The 21928-nt window shown below is 39.8% G+C and overlaps 1 protein-coding gene across 10 annotated transcripts; it reads right to left on the reverse strand.

Annotated features, from left to right (window-relative positions):
• Nucleotides 1–314: 314 nt before the first annotated feature.
• Nucleotides 315–16715, reverse strand: LOC146513986 (uncharacterized). Of its 10 annotated transcripts, none has more exons than XM_085166449.1 (27): nt 16415–16714; nt 15422–15621; nt 14686–15328; nt 14443–14546; nt 13986–14051; nt 13236–13391; nt 12741–12874; nt 11829–11923; nt 11682–11736; nt 10831–10965; nt 10421–10708; nt 10211–10274; nt 9952–10123; nt 9739–9851; nt 8733–9117; nt 8434–8568; nt 6877–6913; nt 6669–6782; nt 3143–6570; nt 2887–2941; nt 2620–2773; nt 2389–2527; nt 2260–2293; nt 2065–2166; nt 1747–1951; nt 1338–1647; nt 315–1242 (listed from the first exon to the last, which is right to left on the reverse strand). In XM_085166449.1, the coding sequence occupies exons 2-27, from the start codon at nt 15613–15615 to the stop codon at nt 1144–1146; spliced, it is 7416 nt and encodes a 2471-aa protein (XP_085022575.1). In that variant the 5' UTR covers nt 15616–15621; nt 16415–16714; the 3' UTR covers nt 315–1143. The 10 variants fall into 10 exon arrangements, with proteins under 10 accessions (XP_085022575.1, XP_085022574.1, XP_085022573.1 ...); XM_085166448.1 differs by having other exon boundaries at nt 16368–16714; XM_085166447.1 differs by lacking the exon at nt 16415–16714 and having other exon boundaries at nt 10463–10708; nt 15422–16361.
• Between the last annotated feature and the right edge of the window lie 5213 nt (nt 16716–21928).

Raw genomic sequence — 21928 nt, forward strand, 5'->3', positions numbered from 1 at the left:
AAGTAATGGTAAAGCAGTACTTGAGTAATGAGAACTAATCAGCAGCACATGTTGGGGTAACATATAATACATGATTAGCAGCTTTAATGCCACCATTATATACTTGGGTTTAGCAACTTGTCATTATCTAGTTAGTACAAGGTGCCTGGATCAGCAGTTGTAAGGGAAGTGATGCTCAACATGTTAGCTTACAGTTAGGTCCTTACTCATTCTTAAGCATCTTTGTTATTATTTGCTTTTTTGTTTCATCAGCAGGCTGTAAACCCATTTTCAATAGCAAACTAGCATGCATGTACATTAAGACAAGACAAATCTAGGTGTAATACTTTTTATTCAGATGTTACAGAATTAAATCTTTCACTTTCAGTGAGCCAATGTAACCCTTAGGGTAGAAAACACAATGTGTTTGTATGAAACAAGAAGTCAAACGGTGCATAACTGTGTGGTACAGTCAGTGACTACTATTTCAACACTATATATAAACATATTAACATACAGCAGAAACTCTTTGATAGTTTGATTATTATGTTTTGAATGGGTTCCTTTTTTTAAAAACAGAATTTCTGTCTTTATTTTTCCACATATGTTACATTTCTAAAGTACACAGAAGAGACAAAAAAGGCTTTACATTGAAATGTACAACTGTACATGGTCTTAATCTACCGAACTGTGTTTTTCTTCCTGAGGTCAAAGTTATCTGAAAATTAATCAAGAACGGACAAAAAAAATATATTAAAAAAAGAAAAGCAGTTGCTACCATGTACAGTATTTACAAATTCACAGTTGTATCAAAAAGAAGAAAAAAATAGGTAAGACATCTGAGGTTTGAAGTATTTTTTATGAAAAATTCACCAAAAGCTGCCACCACTTCAGTCAAACTATGAGTCACAAATGTTTTGTTATCCATTTGTATAGTGCTTTAATATTTAAACTAGCTGAGGTTTAAAATGTTATTTCAACAAACTGATACTCTAGTAAATGTTTGCAAATGTGAAACTGTATTTATCAGTATGGTGAATAAAGAATTAAAACTAAAAGCAAAAACAACAACAACAAATTTTCAGTTATAAATTATTATTTACACAAATAAAAATTTGAAAAGCCAACAAATTCCACTTCTTAATCCAACTACATAGGTGGCTTCTACCCCTCATCCACTTCTGTGAAAATGTTGGTTAAGAAGTACTGAGACACACTGGTGGGCTCCTCTTCAAGAGCACAGCTGTCCACACAGTCATCCTGCTAAGAAGGAACAAAACAAAGAGCACATCTCCATGTGAGCGTGTATGAACTACACTGAATGAAAAACAGCTTCAATCCACCTGTACCTTTCTTACCTCTGTGCACTGTGAAGTGCTAGGATCTGGGCTCCTGGGACTTTGATCACAGGTCTCTCTGATGTTCACTGCTGTTTGTGTTAGCAGTGTAATCGATGCTGGACTGGTTTCTTTTAGTGGCTGTGTCAAACTTTGTTTGGAAGGGACATCATGTGATGTGGAGGCTACAGGCTCTGGCAAAGATTGTTGTCCTTCAGTCAATGGAGTTTTAAGCTTAGATCGCTTGGAAACTGGTTTGCTAGGTGGAAGATGTTGTGCAGGACTGGTTTTCTTTGTTACAGAAAGCGAGGAATGAGAGCCTTTGGGTTTTCTGTTGGATATTAGAAAAAATTCAACATTTCTCAATAATTGATAGAAGCCAATGTGAAATCAGAGCAAATTTTTCAAAATGAAACCGTTCTTCACCCACCTCACACACCTCTGTGAAGTTTGAGCTTCCATCTCAATCTCCTCATCACGGCTGCAGCTTCCCCTTTGAGCTTCCGTGACAGCATCACTGGCTTTTGGCTCCTGGGTGGTGTTTGTTTGGGTAGGCGCTGACTCCGCTGCTTTCACTGACTTGGTCTTGCTGGTTTGTTTTCTCCTCGCTGCATTGGGTTTAACTTGCAGTTTGGCTGGTTGAAAGATTCATACAGGGTGAAAAAGCAACATTTAATGTTCACATTTAAAAAATGTTCACACATTTTTTGAAGTGCATTTGGTGAGTATGTATTTATCCTCTGCATACCTCTTCTTCCAATACTTGTTTGTCTCTGCTTGTTAAGTGCTGCTTCAGGCTCATTATTGTCCACTGCATCTGGAAACTTTGGTGGATTGTCCGTAGTATGTTCTGCTCAATTAAAGCACAAAATTAAAGTTACACAGCATGAATCAGCATGACAATCAGTAGCTTGAAAGTGACAGAATAAGGCAGTCACTCTACCCTGTGGATCCACTGTTTTCTGGATGTTATGATCCTGATGGATGGAAAAAACACAGCATGTGAAAAAGATTAAAAAAAAAAAAAATCACATTCTGAACGCCAACAGTTCTTCTTTACAGCTTTACTTACAATCAGTGTAGATGGGTCCAGCACAGTCTCTTCCACACTGATGAGGCCTGTCACACTCTTTATCTCTTTGAACATGGGCATGGGGACATTAGACAGAGACCCCTCTCCTGCTGCTGCCACACTCTCTCCAGAAACACCGCTAAAGGATGAAGAAAGGCACAGAATTAGACACCAAACTAAACAGACTACATGCTTGCTCACGCAGCTAGTTGATTAAAAGCAGACACAAACCTTGGTTGAGGTATTGATGACTCTGTTACAGAAAGACAAGAGGGGTTCTCAGTTGCACTGTTCACCACCTCCCCTGATGAGGACAGCGGGATCTCAGTCAGAGAGAGGATGAAAAACGGTTCGTCGGGATCTGAAGGCACCTTCTCTGGCAGCACTGAAATTTAAAAAAAGAAAAAACAAATAAATAAACAAATCAAGAAGAACATTAGATAAAGTTTACACAAAATTTAAGTGATATGACTGGAACATAATATATGATTGACTTACTCTCATGAAATATTGGAAAACTTTGGATGTCGTTTGTACTTAATGTTGATGTATTCTAGGATTAGGAGAATTAGAGAAACATTTAAGGAAACTCAACTACTGACTACCGGAGAATACCTCAAACTACCCCTGTTAGGATTGGATATATAATATTAACTTATATTAATTAGCAAGTCTTGACACAACATTAACAGATTTGATTGCAAAGCTTGTAAAAGGATTAAAGACCAGACAAAACAGTTATTATTGAGCTTACCTGGGTGGAAGACACTTGGTTCACAGGAACCAGAGGGACTTCAGAATTACTTGAATGATGGTCATGTTCACTTTGTTGTTCATTAACTTGTGCCAAACATCCAAGAGGAGAGCTGGGATCATTTGGATGGGTATCCTTACTGTCTAAGGTGCCCAGTGCTTTCTCCGAGTCTACAGGTTGAGATGTTACTGAACAGACTTCTACATTTATTGAACAATGTCCTGATGTTAGGTTTTTCTCTGGCAATTTCACAGATTTCTGTGCATCATTATTGTCCCCAGGGTCTTGTGCTGGTGCTATATTTGAGATTGTATCAACGTGTTCTGCAGATTTACGGATATCAGCCGGCTGTAGTTTTGTCTGTGTAATTCTAGAGGATGATCCCAAATTAGGTTTCGGTTTGACTTTGGGAAACCGCCGCAATCTTTGTGGGATATTTTGTTCCAAGCTCACTGAGCTTGACATTGGGCCACATACAGCATCTGTCTTTTCCCTCTCTGATGAAGATATTTCCTCTTGGCATTTATTAGAAGAGCCAGATTCCAGTGATGGTTCAGAAACTGAATAAGCATCAGGACTTTTAAATTCATTTGATTTTTCTGGAGAGGTAGGACTGCAAGATGGCTGGGCTTCTGCATCTTTCATTCTGTAGTCACTTGATTCAGACACACAAGTCTGCCTACAGGATTTTTCCACAACCTGCGTGTGTATAACAGGGTTTTTTGTGGATTGCGAGTTTGACTGCATAGTTCTTGGTGTTTGTTGCAGGTTTGGTTTGGGTTTGATTTTTTGCAATCGACGACTCCTCAACTGAGAAGCAGATTCAGCTTCACTCTTTTCTTGATTAAGCGGTGACTCTTGAACAGGTGCAACAAGAACAGCCTGGTGGACGCTGCTCTCTTGGAGTGAGGCTGATTCTGCATCACCTGCTTCCCCAGCTTGTGAGACTGTGAGTGCTGAGTCAGGTGCTACCACATTTTTACAACTACTCACAGATGTGGTAATACAAGGCATGTTTTTTTCTGGATCAGATGCTGACTTTGTCTCACTGCTGACCTGATCCCTGCTGGGTTCAAATTGTGATGCAGAGAGGTTCACGTTTTCTGAGGCACTCTGATCTGAAGTTGCTGCACCCAAGTCTAGTCTAATATTTGTTAAACTAGACTCGTCATTTGTTGATAGCTCCTCCGAGAGTGTAGATGTAGAAACTATATTTATTGATGGTTTTAAAACTGAAGCAGGGTCAGTGTTTTCACTCAGTTTTTCAGAGGACAGGGTGCATACTGGTTGTGGTTCCACCTTTGCTGTTGTTTTTTCAGGTGATCTCATGTTTGAAGTTGGGCTTAAGTCCTTCTCTAAAGCCAGTTTTACAGTTTGAGGTTTACACCTTGAAATTCTTGAGGACTGTGCTAAATTTGGTTTAGGTTTGACCTTTTGCATTCGACTCCTTCTAGATGGTGAAGGAGTTGTGTCTTTGTTCACTTCTTTTTGCCTGACAGGTAAATCTTCTAGATGTGAAACACATGAAGGAGGTTTCTCGGCGCTCTCTTGACCTGGTTCTGATTCTGTGCATGGCTCCTGTTCAACTTTTGAGATCGCCAAGTCTGATGTTGCTGAATTATTGAAAACACTCTTGGCTGTTTCAACACAGGACTGAACTTTTTCCTCTGTGGGCTCAGATGACGACTTTGTGTCATTAGTGACTTGATTCCCTTTGAGATCAAACTCAGATTCCAAGTTCTGGCATTGTGAGGGACCGCAATCCGTTATTACTGCACCTAAGTCCGGTCTACCATCTGTGGTTGTTGGTAAAAGAGTATCTACACTTTCTACATGTTTTTCAGGAGAAGCGGAGCATGATGATTGTGGTTGTTCATCCTCTGTGGTTAAGCATCTTGATTGTTTGCAAGATTTGGGGTCTTGCGTTGGGATGGGGTCTCTCTCTTCAGGCTGCTTTGTGGTTTGTGGTTTAGATCTTCCAGTTCTTGATGTCTGTAGCAGATTTGGCTTGGGTTTGAATTTTGGTAATCGAGCCTTTCTCAACTGAAATGTAGATGCTTCACCCTGAACTTCACCCTCTTTTTGAATTACTGGTAGCTCTTCCACAGATGTGATAAACACAGGAGGCTGGTCACAACTTTCTTGGACTGGGGCTGAATCTACATTAGCCCCTTGTCCAACTTGCGACACTGTAACTGCAGAGTGAGTTGTCACCACCTTATCACAACTACTCTTAGTAGCTACAACATGGGATGTCATTTTTTCAAGAGTGAACTCAGAAGTTGACCCCGTGTCACTGCTAGGTTGCTTGCCATGTTCAAACTGGGATTCAGAGTTCTGGTTTTCCTGGGTACTCTGTTGTGATTCAGCATCTGGCTTTTTCTCCTTATTTGTGGACAGTTCATCTGGGGGTGTAGGAGCAGAGCCTAAATTCAATAACGGTTTTACTGAATCAAGGTCTGGGCTTTGAACCTGCTCTTCAGACGTGGTGCATGACGGTTCTGCTTTTCTGTGGAATGTAGGGTCTGAAATTGAGCCTCTCTCTTCAACCTGTATTGTGATTTGAGGTTTAGACCTTGAGGTCTGTGACAGGTTTGGTTTAGGTTTGACTTTTTGCAATCGACTCCTTCTAGATTGGCAAGTATTTGAGACTTCACTTTCTCCTTTTTCAGTGACAGATAATTCTCCTGCGTGTGTTTCACCCGTAGGTTTATCACTGCTCTCCTTGGCTGGGGACACAATTGAACATAACTCCTCTTCAACCTCTGTGATGAGTGAGTCAGAGTTTGGCGGATCCTTAAAACCAGTCTCAAAAGGTTCAACATGGGAAGTAAGTTTTTCATCTGTGGGCTCAGATAATGACTTTGTCTCTCTCGTGGCCTGATCCCTATGTGGTTCAAATGTAGATTCAGAAAAGCTGTGACTCTGGAACTGGATTTCTGCAACTGATTCAACCCCAACAATATCTGGTTGGCTCTCAGATGGCTTTGCTGTTAGTTTAACTTCAGTAGAGGAAATGTCAGCTTTTAGCAATGCTGGAGAACAATCTTTAATGTTAGCAGACTCTGTGTGGCTTTCTTCAGCTGTCCTTGCTGCAGATATATCTGGTTGGGATTTGGATTGTACAGTCCTGGAGACTCGACTAAGGTTAGGTTTAGGTTTTATTTTGGAAAAGTGACCTCTCTTAGTTTGTAGAGTATTTTTGTTTGAACTCTCTGGATGTGGCTCATCACTGGTTTTAACTGCCATTTCATCACTGACTGTTTTGCTAACTTGTTGTTCCACAGTGGCCACAGTCTCCGATGTCTGTGTGACATCATGATCAAATGTAGACACGGAAGGAGTGGCACTTTCCTCCTGTACAGCAGCATTGGAAACAAGCTCTTTTTCTAGGTGGGTGGTTTCATTCACATCAGCTGATGCCATCCCTGCAGTTAAATATAATGTCACATTTTACATTGACTGTTGCTCAGTCTAACAACACATGAAATTGTCCATTATAATGACTCTTTTCTCTCTTTCTAACCTGTTACATGATCTCGTATGTCTACTTGATTCTGTTCCGACTGAGAGACGTGACTCAGGTTTCCGATGGTCAGCAGGGTTTGAGCAGCCTCGTTGTAGCTCTGATCTTCAGATACTGAAATAAAAAGACAAACAAAAAATATGAACTTTAAATCTAAAACTATATATAAAATTCATAAGCAAATAATCCTAAAACATCTTCAACATACCTTCTGCATGTTCTGAAGAAATGAATTCTATAACATCCTGCAAAGCAAACACACATATCATAAATAACACCAAAAGCTCTCCTTTCTATTCACAAAAGCTGTTTTACAAAAACATGAAGTACAGTACACTGATTCATTTACAATTTCTTTTCTACATCTGTACACATCTGTACAGATATGTACATCTACAGTTGACTGTATAGCAAATAAAGATGACATTTTAGGCACCTTTCTAATCTTATTGATCACTGAACTGGTTTACTACAAACCACATTGTTATTTATGCATGTTATAATTTTCATCGATCAGGCATAACATTATAACCACAGGCCTAATATTGTGTTAATCCTGCTTTTGCTGCTAAAACAGCCCTGGTCTGTCGAGGCTTGGACTCCAATAGAACCCCTCTAGCTGTGCTGTGGTATCTGGCACCAAGATATTAGCAACTTTTAAGTCCTATAAGTTGCAAGGTGGGGCTGTCCATGGATCAGACTTGTTTGTCCAGTACATTCCACAGCTGCTCAATTGGACTGCAGTCTGGGGAATCTGGGAGTCAGTCAACACCTCAAACTCCTTGTTGTGCTCCTCGAACGATTCCTGAACCATTTTAGTTTTGTGGCGGGGCGCATTATCATTCCAAATGAGGCCAAATGAGGGTGGTCTGAAACAGTGCTTAGGTAGGTGGTGCATGACAAAGTGACATCCATATGGTTGGCAGGACGCAAGGTCACACTGCCACTGGCGGCTTGCCTTCTCCCCATAGCACATCCTGGTGTTCCCTAAGTAAGAGGCGCAAATGCACCCAACCACGTGACATTAAAAAAAAAATGTGATTATTTGGACCAGGCCACCTTCTTCTATCAATGCTCCATGGTCCAGTTCTGATGCTCAAGTGGCACTTTCGGTGAAGGACAGGGGTCAGTATGTGAACCCTGGCTTGTCTGTGGTATGCACCTCCATACACTGTGATGCACTGTTTGTTCTGACACCTTTCAATCAAAACCAGCATTAACTTGTTGATATAGATACTCTAGCTCATCTGTCGGATCGGACCACACAAGCCAGCCCTGATGCACGTTCCCCACATGCAGCAGTGAGCCTATCAGGACCCTGTTGCTGGTTCACCATTCTTCCTTCATTGACAGATACCGCAGACCGAGAAAGTCCCAAAAGAGTCTTGTCAAACTCAAATCCTTTTACATTTTGCCCTCAATTTTTTTTAACTTTGAGGACAAAATGTTCACTTACTGCTTAACATAACCCACCCAGTAACAGGTGCAATGATGAGATAATGAATGTTATTTACTTCACCTGTCTGTGGCCACAATGTTTTGCCTGATTGCTGTGTAAGTAATTCAACCACATACTGAATACATGTATTCAAAACAAAAATGGAAAGACACTGCAGAAAAAAATAAAAGGTTGAACTTACTCAGTTTTGATCCTTTAATAATAGATAAAATTGTGTTTTCAAGATTAGTGCTCTGGAATGATAATCATTAACCCCAGATCTGTTATTGGGGTTAATGATTTAATTCTTAAGCATAGGTCACTTACAATCAACAGGTCCAACTGATGTTCACATGGTTCAGCTGACCCTGTCTCATGTTGTGCCTGCTCACAAGCAGAATCGGGGCAAAGTGCATCTTGGGAAATGCCCAAAACATCAGGCATAGTGGCCAAGATATCAAGCTACAGGTGGCATAGGAGGAGTCAGAGGAAGATTGGAATGTAAAACCATGTGCAAATAAAAAGTAAAGCAAAACATAAAAATGTTTGTCATGGGAATTATTTCAAAATAAAAAGAATGATTGGTGTTTTAGTGAGGCATGTGATGGAGAAAATGTTTATCATACCTCAGCAATTGTCTCATCCACTTCTTTAATCTCAGGACGAGGAGTGTGCAGGCCGGCAGGCACAAACACAGGTGCACTGCTGTCTTTACTGGGGCTACCTGCGAGTTCCACCTCCTCCACTTCTTCATCCTGCCATTGATGACTGTCCTCGTCACTAAATTCTGTCTGAGAAGCCGTGAGAGTGACAAGTTTACACTTTTTGGATTTTGGGGCCAAATCATGCTGTGGTAGGATTCTCTTCTTGGCTGCCTGTTTGGATTTTGGCTTAGCAGCAGATGCAGTGGACCCAGCTGCTGAGGCTGGTGTAGTTTCAGATGCAGACGAGTGTACTTCATCTTTGGCTGGATAAGTCAGGGGCTTGATGGGTTTAGGCACTCTACCACATCTACAAAACAAAATGAAACACTAATAAAAACACTTTATTCATGATCAATAGGAATATTGTTCTTAAATCTATCAGCCCACCAGACAATGTTAGATGACAAGAAACCCTGTCTTAACAGTATTGATAACTACAAAAAACATTTTCATATGTTTCTGTAATGGTGAATCCATCAGTATGTGTAAACTCTTTAATCAAAGTCATTTTTTAAATGCCAAGGAATAATTTTTCAAATTTACCATCTTTACAAAAATGCTGAGAAAAATAGTAAAGCACATTATTATTTTTTTATTAAGATGTCAAATTACAGCTATTTGCTTGCTTCGTGAACAGAAACATTTGTTTGATTGAATTAATTGATTAATTGTTTTGATTAATTGCTAATTTCTCAAAAAAGTCTAGTGTGCCGGCTGAAATCTGGGAATACAAACATGAATTCAGTTTGAAATCCTTCACTCCTGGACAAATATGCTGAACAAATATTTAATTTTTAGTTTTAATAAAGTTTATGAAAGATTTCTAAAATATTTGTGTTTTCTTATTTTTATGAAAGGTGGTCTAACAAATGTGTTAAGCGCTGGATACAGTGGATACAGTGTTTTTCAGTAAATTAAATTCATGTACCTGGTAGGTCTTGGAGGTTTAACAATGGCATCCTCCTCCTCCCCTTCTGAGGAAATATCATCACCGACTGGCTGCCTGCTGGCTTGGCTTAAAGATGATGGATCTTTATTTACCTACAGTAAGTTTCAGTAAAGCAAAGCCAGTATTCATAAAAAGGTTTCAAGGCTTATAAACAGAAAATAAAATAACCTTATTACAAGTTCAATCACTTACACTCTCATCTTCTTCATCCAATGAAGTACTTTTAGCTGTCGTACAAGGTGAAGGCTTTTTACTCCATTTGCGGCCTAAAGGCAGTAGTGGTTTTGATGCTCTGCCTCGTGAGAGTTTAGCTGGCTTGATTGCAGTGTCCTTAGCTGTATTTGCATTTTGAGTTTTCTCTGACCTAAACATTTGAAAGAAACTGATTTTAATCGCAGAGATATGTACAAAAAAAATAATATTCACAGCAATATGATTTTAGTGTCATTACGTGTCTGAGTCTTTGTGGTTGTCAGGAAGCTCTGCCTCAGGTTCTTCACATACGCCGTCCTCATCTGAGAATTTAAAAGCAAAATAAAAATGGCGTGGCACTTTAACAAAAGCCAAGAAAACATGGGGAAACGAGTACTGATTTGAAAAAAAAAAGTTATTACCCTTAAACAGTTAGACAAAAGGTAGTCACCACGAAATCACCACATACCTACATGTTTTGTAACAACAAAACCGCTCACAGTCCCTGTACCTTGCTCAGTGCTCACTCGTTTGGTTCTCTTGTCATTTGGTTCCTCATCCAGAGCAATTTGTCTCTTCTTTCTTTTGCCTCTTTTTGTCTTAGCGTCAGAAACAGGAATTTCTCCATCATTACAGAGATCCTCATTCTCTTTCTCCCCTTCCTCTTCCTCCTCTTCCAACCCCAGGACCTCTTTCCCATCCTCATCCTCCTCATCTTCCTCCTCCACATCACTCAGTTTCCTTCCCGATTTTTTGGCTGTAGAAGGAATAAGAGCACATAGACTTTTGAATTGGGAAAAGCTAAAGGAGAATTCCCAAATATTCACATACACCCTACAATGATCACACGAGAAAAGAAATCACGTTGACGTATCTTACCTTTTGTCTTTCTCTTGCCCTTTTGGGACGGTTTCTTCTCAGCCACTGATCTCAGTTTCTTCTTACTTCTCTGATATTCCAAAATCTTTTCTAACAGCTTAGAGAAGTACTCTATGTCCAGTTTGCGCCTCTCTCCTACAAAACAATCATCAGCCAACTTAAATTAAATTTAAGAATGTACACACAGAACGTTAATCATTTGGTTATTTTGATTCCAAAACGTTTGGCAACTGTGTAAAATGTGAAGGGAAAAAAAGGGGAAAACATACAATACTGTGAAGACTTTGGATTCTATAATTAACTAAACAAAAACACAGAACTTTGTGTGCGTGTGTATTTCCCACTATGCTGCATAATCTCCTCTCTCTCTAGTTATGTTACTAATTAATATTATATTACTTTTGATGCTTCTCCGGGTTCTTTTTTTGAAATTTGATATATTGTCTTTTTACCGTTTTCAATTAAATATGACCTTTAAATGACATGGGGTGGCTGTAGCTCAGGTGGCAGAGCAGGTCAGCCACTAATCAGAAGGTCGGTGGTTCGATCCCAGGCTGCCTCCTAGCTGCATGCATCCTTGGGCAAGATACTAACCCCATGTTTGCCTACTGGTGGTGGTCAGAGGGCCCGGTGGTGCCTGTGTCCGGCAGCCTCGCCTCTGTCAGTGCACCCCAGGGCAGCTGTGGCTACAATGTAGCTTGCCATCGCCAGTGTGTGAATGCGTGTGTGACTGAATGTAGTGTAACGCGCTTTGGGGTCCTTAAGGACTAGAAAAGCGCTATACAAATGCAGGCCATTTACCATTTACATACGTGAATAATTACATTCGAAGATTATTACTAAATACTTACTGATAGCTTTGTCAATCCTCCAAACATTCTCTCGTTCTTCTTTCTTGAATTTGTTCTGAAAGATCAAATTCAAAATTGCAGTTCTGTGTATTTAGTTCAACTTTAAACTCTTTCTTCTTATCATGCATACTTGTGTTTATCGCTGACCTTTATCTCTGATCGAGCTCTGTGTGGAAACAGTTGACAAATCATAGAAAAATCTGTCCCCACCATGCTAACTGCCAGGAAGAACATGTCTGTCTCTGATGAAAACAAATTTAAGAAGAAAAGTCACAAAAAAGGCATCAAAACAAAATAATAAAAACACTTAATATGTTACCATATATGTGACTTATCTTACCTGATAAGCCACTGTATTACAACCATTCACGTGTGAAGTGCACAGCATCGGCTGTGTGGTTATAATGTTGTAATTTTCTGCATTCAATTAGACACATGCCACACTCTTAACTATTACTGCAGACTGTATATAAAAGATGGCTTCAGGACCTGAAAAGACGAGTCAGTGCAGACGAGCCTTTACCTGCAATATTTCTAATAGCAAGTAAATTAAAATGTCTTTACTGCTGCTCTCTTGTTCTTTGTTTTATGGTCCCCATTGGTCAGAAAGGAGGATACAACAAGCTATAGTTTAGTGCAGGCAAACTTGTAATTAACCAGTCATTACCATATAAACGTGGCGTGTCTCGGATTAACTTTGCCTATCACATTTGGTGAAAATGCTCTGCATGAGGCTTCAAAACAGGACTTTGCTAATCACCAAATTATATACAGTATCTATGTTGCAACAGTCCCTGATAGCAATAGCCTCCTCAGAAGATCAATGCTGCCTGCAACACAACAAAAACTGCTCAAGCAGGAGTCAAGGAAATAACAAAGAGCACAATGAATTGATCCAACCTAAGAACTCCTGAGATCCCAATCTGATAAAGTATCCGTGGGATGGGGAAACAAGACCCATCACACAACCCACAGATTTGCTTCCAATGTCTCGTTCTTTTGCTCTGCAAGGCCAGTGCTGCTTTGCATAAGGTTACTTTAATATTGTGGCTGTCTCACCTTCGCTGGTCCAGCGTTTTGCATGGTTCAGTTTCCTGAAACTTGAGTAAGTTGTAGTGGAGCCTCGTTCAAAGATGGGGTCTCGATTCTCTGCTGGGTTTGGCCCTTTGGCTCGCTGGACTTCCACAGTTAAGCTGAGAGATAAGATGAAAGGGTTTTAAAAAGCCTATAAATGGTTCAAACATTCGACAATATCATAATAGGAAAGCAATTATTTTATATGGATGGGGCAAAATAATAAAAATAATAATAAGAATAATGCATACTTTATTAATCCCCTGTAGGGCGATTACTCTCTGCATTTAACCCATTGACTCAGTGAAGCAGTGAGCAGCCACCAATCCATCACAACAGTACTTTGCTCAGGGGTACCTCAGGGTAGCAGTTCAGTGGATTCGAACCCCCGACCTTCCAATCATGGCACGACCACTTTACCTAATGAGCTATCCCTACGCCCGGGGATACAGATCAAATGGTCTACAAATCTCTACTGACCTCTCTTCGTCAATGATCAGTGAGCCATCTTCTGCAACTTTGACTTGAGGAACCATAAGTGCTTCTTCCTGCTCTTCCTCTGCCTCCTCTGCTTCTTCCTCTGTGTTGCCCATGGTATTAGGGGGGATTTCAGGTTCCTGTGCCTGCTCTGGAGACCTTTAAAAAAAAAAAAAACATTAAAAAAGAAGAAGAAAGAAAATAAAGAAAAATCAATTTATTACAAGCAACTGGTATACAAACTTTCTACACATTCTGAAACGTGCAGCAAGCCACAGCTTTTGAAAGACAAACTGTTTAAAATGCACGGCTGCCTCCACAATTAAGTGCGCCAAAAAGTTCAAACACTTAAACCAAGTTCTCTGTTGTATCAGATGTGTAGTCACTTTGCAATGATTCAAACAGACTGTGAATTAACACGTTAAAAGAATGTTTGGCTTGGGACAAACTCAATTCTAGTGTTCAACTTTGTTTTGTTTGATTTTTTTTCATAATACTTTTTGTGATGAAAAACTGTGTTTATGACTCTTTCTTTGAGGAACAACAGATGATCAGCAATTGCACACAGTGAGAACACGATTCATGTGTGTCCTTCTGCAGCATTAAAAAAAACAACTTTTTTAACTTAAATATTATAAGAAACTTTGACAAAAAAGCATGTCAAACATTGAAGTAATTTCCATTTGAATTACAGGCTTAACATAGACAAACCATTAAAAAAATGATTTAAAGAATATGACAGGACAAACATACGCTTCTCTTCCTGGTGAAGGTGGGAGCACAGTCTCATTCTCTTGAGTCAATTCTTCTACACCAGATCTGGAAGAATTTCAAAATTCAGTTTTCTCAAGTAAAATCAGTGTTCATCAACATAAAACATCATAAGTGAAATATATGGTACATGGACTGGACTGTTCTACAGGAGCGCACTTCATGCAATCTCATTCACCCATTTCCACACACATTCATAAAAGCACATTTTTGCATCTAAGTGCTTTCTACCTAACATTAACACCGATGAACACATCGGAAGCAACTTGTAGCTGCTTGCCAAGGATACTTTGGCGTGCACAACGGAGCAGTCGAGCATCAAACCACCAACCTTCTGAACAGTAGACAATGTGCCTCCTGCCTGCCTCCTGAACAATGGCCTCCCCACACTTTAACATCACATAATTACATGAGTTTCACAACTTTGCAAGATACTCACGTCATGGGGTTAGACGTTGGAAGATAATGGATAAGGTCCCGCATGGTCATTTTGGCAGGATCTAAATTAAATACCTTCGAAACGGCCTTAGCTTTCTTAAGTTTCTGCAGAATCAAATGACATCACACCTTTCAGTTAACAAATCATGATAAAGCTAACAGTTTATATCTGATTAATACATTATTTAACTCAGAAAGCTGAGAAAAGGTGGCTAAAAATGCTTAGTTAATGACAAGGACTCACTTTTTCTTTGCGTCTCTCCTCTCTGAGCAAATCTCTGAGCTTCTGAGCCTTCACAAGCCTTTGTACGTCTGATGGGTCATTTAGAAGTCTACTCAGGGAGAGTGCCGATGGTGTCAGTGAAGGCACAGTCTTTGATGATGCAAGTGTTTTGGCTTTCTCTGATAGTTCAGTAGATTCTTTGTCTGGTATGGAGGGTCTATCTGGTGGTCTGGGATGAGCTTCCTTAACTTGTCTGTCTGAAATGTTCTCTGACTGTTTGCTACTGTCTGCTGGAAGATGGGTTTGTTCTACTGACTGTACAGCTGAGGAAACAGCTGAAGGTTCTGAAGCGTCCAAAGAAATGGAGGTGGGTTTAGGTTGAATTTTAGGCAGCTTGCTGTCTTCTGAAGGCCTGCGTCGCTTTGGAGACTGGAGTCCCTTTGGAGTTGCTGTTGTTCCCGTTTGACTGGATGCTTTTACCTTGTCAAGGCCCGCACCAGAGCAATCAACAGATGTTTGAGAGACTGCTTTGATGGGAGACTTTGGTGTCCGAGAGAGAGCGGAGGGGCGGCCAGGGGCCACTTTAGGCTTAACAGAAAACCGTTTCCTTCTTTGGACAGCCGCTGAAGAGCTGGTACCATCCACATTTTGCTCACTGCCATCCCTAAACGGTAGCAAGAAAAGTTTTTGTTGTCAAACATAACAAATAGTCTTAAGGCTTCTAAAATAATTCAAAGACACTTTACTTTAAACTCACCCTGAAGCTGCAGCTTTTTCTGACAGGGTAATGTCGGACTTATCCGTCAGAGCACTAGCATTGTTGCTGTCCCCGACCTCTCTCGGGGCCTCACTGGCCTCCTGATTTGCTGGAGTTGCTTCCGGAGGTGCTGATGCTGATCGCCCTGCTGTACTTACATTGGGACGCACACTAAATCTTGACCGACGGAACATTTTGACCTGAAAGCAAAGCTGCATCAGTACTGAACAAATAGCCATCAATCTGCAAATGAAATACTGCTAAACTCCATCTAACGCCCTAATACGCCATCAAAATTTATTCAGGTATTGTAAAGGTGCTCTGGAAATCAACCAAGAAAAGATGCCCTTACAGTCACAGGTGGGGATCTTTTTCTGCACCAAATCTCGTCTTTACATAAAGCTTTTCAATAAATTATTTGCTAAATAGAAATGAACACATAAACATCTCTCCATGGATGGAGTTTGACACTAATATGCATTTGCTTTGTCTCAGTGTTGACAAAAAGCAGCTTACTCTACTGCAGCTTAGGCATATTCCGCCTACAAAACAATAAACTTCACCTGCACAAAAAGTATTTAAATGATCTCTTCTTTTACTGAAAAATGCAAAACTCAGCTACTTTGTTGACAGGGCTGGTGACGTCGACAGTCGAGAGGCCGTTAAGTTTGATGACAAACGCTTTAAAATCACTCGGAAACACCGCCAGACGTGGAATAAGCCAACAAACACAACTTAAACCAGTGAAAATTACGCAAAATGCAATCTTAATGGTGGAGAAAGATTGGGAAAGTGCACAAGCTGGATTCAAACTCGGGTAAAAACAGTTTTAAGCGTGACGCTCTGCATGCGTTGGGTCGCCCTTTTCATGAAGTTTTGAAGCTAAGACCGCTTCACTGATAATTTTATCGCGTCCACATCTTTTACTTTACTTGTATTAACGTACCTGGCTAAGAATATGTCGTTTTGTGGAAGAAATAAGCCTTCATTTACCGACGAGGAGTGGTAAGTAGCGGACCCAAAGCACACGCTAATCCGCCATGTTTTAGTGACGTAATATTTTCCTGAGTGAGGGGGGTTATGGGAAATGTAGTTGGGTTCAAAAGAGTTGTATGAGGTAAGACCGCGATCTCTGTAAGCAATCCTGTCTGCACTTTACTAATAATAGTAATAACAACAACAACAACAACAAAGAAAAAATAAAAAAAGCTTTAGTGTAAAGTATAAAATATGTCTGTATAAAATGTAAGTGTAAGAAAATATGTGATTTTAAATTGTGCCTTGCCCCACCATGTTTTATCTCCTGAAAATAACCCATTTCTTTTCATTTACTAACTAATATGCATATTTAAGTAGCACGGAAATATTTGATTTTTTATGGTGGTTCATCAGGTTATGCTTACATGTAAATGTAGTCTTTAAAAAAAGAAACCAAGATTCCAGAGTACTAACTATTATATAACTATAACTATTAACTGGTTTAGCGCTACCCATTACTATAAGCTAATTAAACCAATAGGATAATAACTGGTCAGCCCCATGACTGACTCTAAATCTGTGTAGGATTTATCTGTTTGGTTTAGGTAAACAGGACCTCATAATCCTTATATCAAAAATATATTGATTCTCATTCAGTTTCCTCTAATTAATCTAATTTAGCTCACTGTTTTCAGAAAGATCTTCTTTTGGTGACTCCGATTATGACAGATTATCCACTTCAACCTTACCCTAGCATCCTCTTCTGCCACACTAACCTTCTGCATGTCCTCCATCACTCCATTCATCAATCTTCTCTTTGTTCTTCCTCTTTTCCTCCTGACTGCTAGCTCCATATTCAACATCTTTTGTTATTCCTCCCCTGCACATGTCCAAACCACTTCAATCTTGTCTCTTAAACAGCTCAACCTAAGCTGTCCCTCTGATGTTCTCCTTTCTAATGGTGTCCACTTATGTCACTCCCAGTGAAAATCTTTAGATCTTCAGCTCTGTCGCCTCAGCTCTGTGTCCTTTTTTTTTAGTACCACTGTGTCCAAACCATACATCATGGGTCTCACCACCATCTTGTAAACCTTTCTGTTCCGCTGTCCTTCTGTCACAAATCACCACTCAGTTCCACCCACACCACCCTGACTGCACTCTCTTCTTCAATCCTTTTGAGCAAGGCTCATTGCTTTGCATGCTTGACCCTAAGTATTTAAACTCATCTACCTTCACTACCTCCCCTCCTTGGAGCTTCACCTTCTGACTTTCATTCTATACCTCTACCCAAGAAGGTTAAATTAAAGTGGAAAGAAAATAGAAGGAGTGACATAATTAGGAGGGGAGAGTTTCAGAGATTCAGGTAGAGCAATGGCTACTTTGAACATGAGTCATTGCTTAGTGCTAATAGCTAAAGTGTAGCTTTAGCTTTAGCCACGTGGACCAAAAATGTTAGGGCCATTTTTTTTGTCCCAGTCCAGCCCTGCCTCCATCTCTCCCTTCCACCTGCTCTCAATATAGAGCACAATGTCGTCTGCAAACATTATAGTCCACAGAAACTCCTGCCTGAACTCATCTGTCAGCCTGTCCATCACTATGGTGGCCCCTAGAGACAAAGCACGTACAAACTCCAAAACACGTACAAACTCCAAAACACTTGCAAACTCCAAAACACATCCAAAATCCAAAACACTTGCAAACTCCAAAACACATGCAAACCTCAAAATACATGCAAATTCCAAAACACAACGGAAGTGCTCCAGGACGCTGCAACAGTGTTGAGCTTTTGTTACCTAGTAACTACACAAGCCAGGAAGTACCAATGACCGGATTTGGGCTGTATCCCAATTCAGGGTCTGCAGCCTTAAAGGTCGCATATTAATGCCGATTACGTCACAGCGACACGACGAAGGCTGTCCCAATTCAAAGGCTGCTCGAAATGCGGCCCTCAAATGCGTCCTTAATTTCCCTGAATTTTAAGGATGGGTCGGTGTAGCCTTCATGGCCCAACATATCCCAGATTTCATAGCGCGGTGGTGGTAGGGATAATTTTGCCGAAAAAAACGGCAGAAGCGCAGCTGCCGAAGAGTAAACTTTCAGTAAGTACTGAATATTATGTCACTTATTTATGCGCAAATGTTTTTATAATGAAGAACATTAAAACATTACTGTTGGCCACATGTCGGGAAAGTTATGTGACATTAGCAATGTTTGTACTAACTTGGTTTTAAAGCCTTTACTTCAAAATATACGCAGTTCAATAGTTGACCTTAATCTTACAGAGAATGTGATGATTTTATGGATAATTAAAGTCAGTCATATATCCACAAACACAACAAGCTGAAAGTCAGTGATGCTGCTCGGTTTGCAGTCCTGAATATCACGGCACAAGCAGGATTCACTGCACTGTTAATGTTAGCTATGTTATATTGCTGCCTCTGTTTGGTGGTGTCGAGCCAAACGGACTTTAACGTGTGTTTGAACGAGCTGACGGTTCACTCGTTAAGCTGAAAGAAAGATGCTTTAATCACAGGAGTCACACATGTGTCCACTGTACCATCTGGGAATTCTTCTTGTTTAGCACTCGTAATAACACAAACACTAAATCCTCCTTCTTTTGTGCTGTTTTGTAGCAGTGTATACACCTGAGACTGTCACCTGTCTGTCTGTCCTGCACTCCCTTTCTCTGTTTCTTTTTCTCTGATTGTGGAATAAAAGTATGAACATTCATTTATAAATTACACTTGTGTTTGAATCCTGCAGCTTATCACACATTTGATTTCCATGTGTGATAACTGCAAGTGTCCAGAGTGAGGACAGACTGAGGGACCCACTGCTGCACATCATCTGTGAGGCTTTGCACCCCTGATGATCCACCAGGACAAACTCAGCAGTGTGTGAGGAAGAGGAAGAGCCAGCAGCAGCTGATAGATGGAGAGAATAGACAGACTGTTCTCTGTTTGTGAAGGACTGCTAGGAAAGTTTAGAATCACTAATTGTCTGTCCTAAATCAGTCTTATTAGGTAATGTTCAAATAACTTTATCAATCCAGTGTTTTCAGTGTGGGAGAAAGTACTCAGGGCCTTCAAGTTACACACTATGAAAGGCAGCAACAAGTTTAATATTCAGAAACCTAAAGTATGTATCAGCAGCAGAATGGACCTAAAAATAAATGTTTGTTTCAGTTCTATGAAGCTTTGAGTATTTTGGATTAGTAGTACTGCTGTGTTTGTTGCATCATATTGCTGTAATTGTTTATATGCTTTATATATTCTGAGGTAAGTTGATCTATAGTGTTACATCATATTCTATAAGGATGTTATGTGTTTGTATACTTTCTGCCCAGTTTGACCCATTTAGCAGAAGTCAGCCTGTTTAAGGCTCTGATATCTATTCTGTATGACTTAAAGCAGTTATGACATGGTCTGATTTTCTCACCCAATAAAGGAATATTTAATATATCAGTCTACTCTTCATTTTATCAGAAACAGTTATCACAGCTTGTACATTTTCTTTTTATAAATATATGTAAGCAATGAGCCAAATTTAGTAATGCCAACATACTGAAGGAACAGCATTTGTCTCTTATATATGATACATCTATATATACACAGTCAAAGGTACTTGTCTTTGAGTGAAGATTTAAGGTGATAAGACATGTAAATAACTGCAACTTGAATCTGTACTGAAGCTCAGTATTTGACACAGAGTTCATGTTCACTGCTGTAATAGCTAATAATGATTAATATAATAACTATAATATTGGCCATATTATATTTACATTACCAAAATGATATGACTTTAGTCTCATGAACAACATTAGCTAATTGTTATTTACTAGCTAATCTTAAATGACTGTTCAGTACAGAAATGAAGCCCAAAAATCATGTTTTACTGTCCTGTGGTCTCAGCCTCAGATACTTATCAAATCACACAAAGCTCTTGTAGAAACAAACAAACAAACAAATGAACAAATATGTTCTCCTTCATTTCTGTCAAACAAAGTTGTATGACACGTTTCCAGCGGTTAGTATCATGGTTGCTAGGCAACCTGGGAATAGGGGTGTAACGATACTCGTATCGATATTGAACCGTTCGATACAGTTCTTTCGGTTCGGTACGCATATGTATCGAACAATACAAAATTTTAAATTTATTTTATCAACTTTCCTTCTGACGGTGCTGTCTGTGTTGAGCGCTCAGTGGATCTGCGCTCGACAGTGCAGCCTAGGCGGAGTAGTCGAACGCAGATTCACTGAGCGCAGGGCAAGCTAGCCAGACAGAAGTTAATCTTTCCTTGCAACATGGCAAATTGAACCTCCCCTACCCAGTGGCGTGTCTAGAAAATTTTTGTTGGGGGGGGGGCAGGTAGGGGCACAGATTTGGAGAAGGGTGGCAGATGTAATTGGCAGATAATGTTTAAAAAAAATTCTACCAACCGTTAACCATAATTCAATAACCCTATAAACCTAATAACCGAATGCTCTTTTAACTCTTATTAGAATGAGATTTTAACCACTACGGTGCAAAGTTTTTAGATACTGCGTTGATAAAGTACAAGAGATACAATCAGTGCATCAGTGTTTACTCAGCATTCAAGGGCAGCAATATTTGTATAGTATTTTTACTGACATATGGTGCACATATGTTTTGGGCAAAAACATTTTTGAATATTAAAATACGAACATTTGTAACAAACAATTGACAAATTAGCCAATGCCAATGTAAAACTTTATCTGCCTATTAAAAAAAGAAAATAATCTTCTCACAAACTGGTGTTTGATTTTGAAACAGGAAAAAAGTGGGGAAACAACTGAAAAGACTAACATTTGAATAAAACCTGAAAGCAAGTAAATACTTTCTATGCTGCCTTATGGTTAACTTTGGTAATGTTGATAAAGAACAACACTGGCTGATGATGAAATACAGTCAGCTGGCATGGTAACACTGCCCGTATTAACCTGCAGGGCTGGACTGGGACAGAAAATCGGGCATTTTGACTAGAGACCGGCCCACCAGGTATTAAAGCCATAAAGCCTTTGAATGAAAACAAACGCTGTTGTGACAGTGATGTACACTGTCTTGTTGGTATATGTATGATTTCTATACATTTTACGTCAGATAAAAACTTTGGTTGTAAGATTTAGATAGTTATTTAATAAAAGCTAGATATTTTAAATGAGAATAAGAAAGAAAAGTATTTCTTTGTGCCCCCCCTTTCCCTGTTAATGCCCTACCTGGCCCCCTGGCAAAACTTTCCTAGACCCGCCCCTGCACAGTTACCAGCTGTCAGCTGCTTAGAAAAGGATGCTGGTGTTATTTGTCTCTCAGAAACAGTTCATAACTTCCCTTCAACTCATTCATGTGACCTAAAAGGTAAACTTGTTTCTCCATCACCACGATGTGGGCTTCATAGATAATTGGCAAACCTTCTGGAGGAAACCTGGTCTTGTTAGGAGAGATGGCATCCATCCCACTTTGGATGGAGCAGCTCTCATTTCTAGAAATATGGACAAATTTATTAAACCC

The sequence above is a fragment of the Neolamprologus multifasciatus genome, chromosome 7 (genome assembly GCF_963576455.1).
Source record: "Neolamprologus multifasciatus chromosome 7, fNeoMul1.2, whole genome shotgun sequence".
In the NCBI taxonomy this organism is placed as follows: Eukaryota; Metazoa; Chordata; class Actinopteri; order Cichliformes; family Cichlidae; genus Neolamprologus; species Neolamprologus multifasciatus.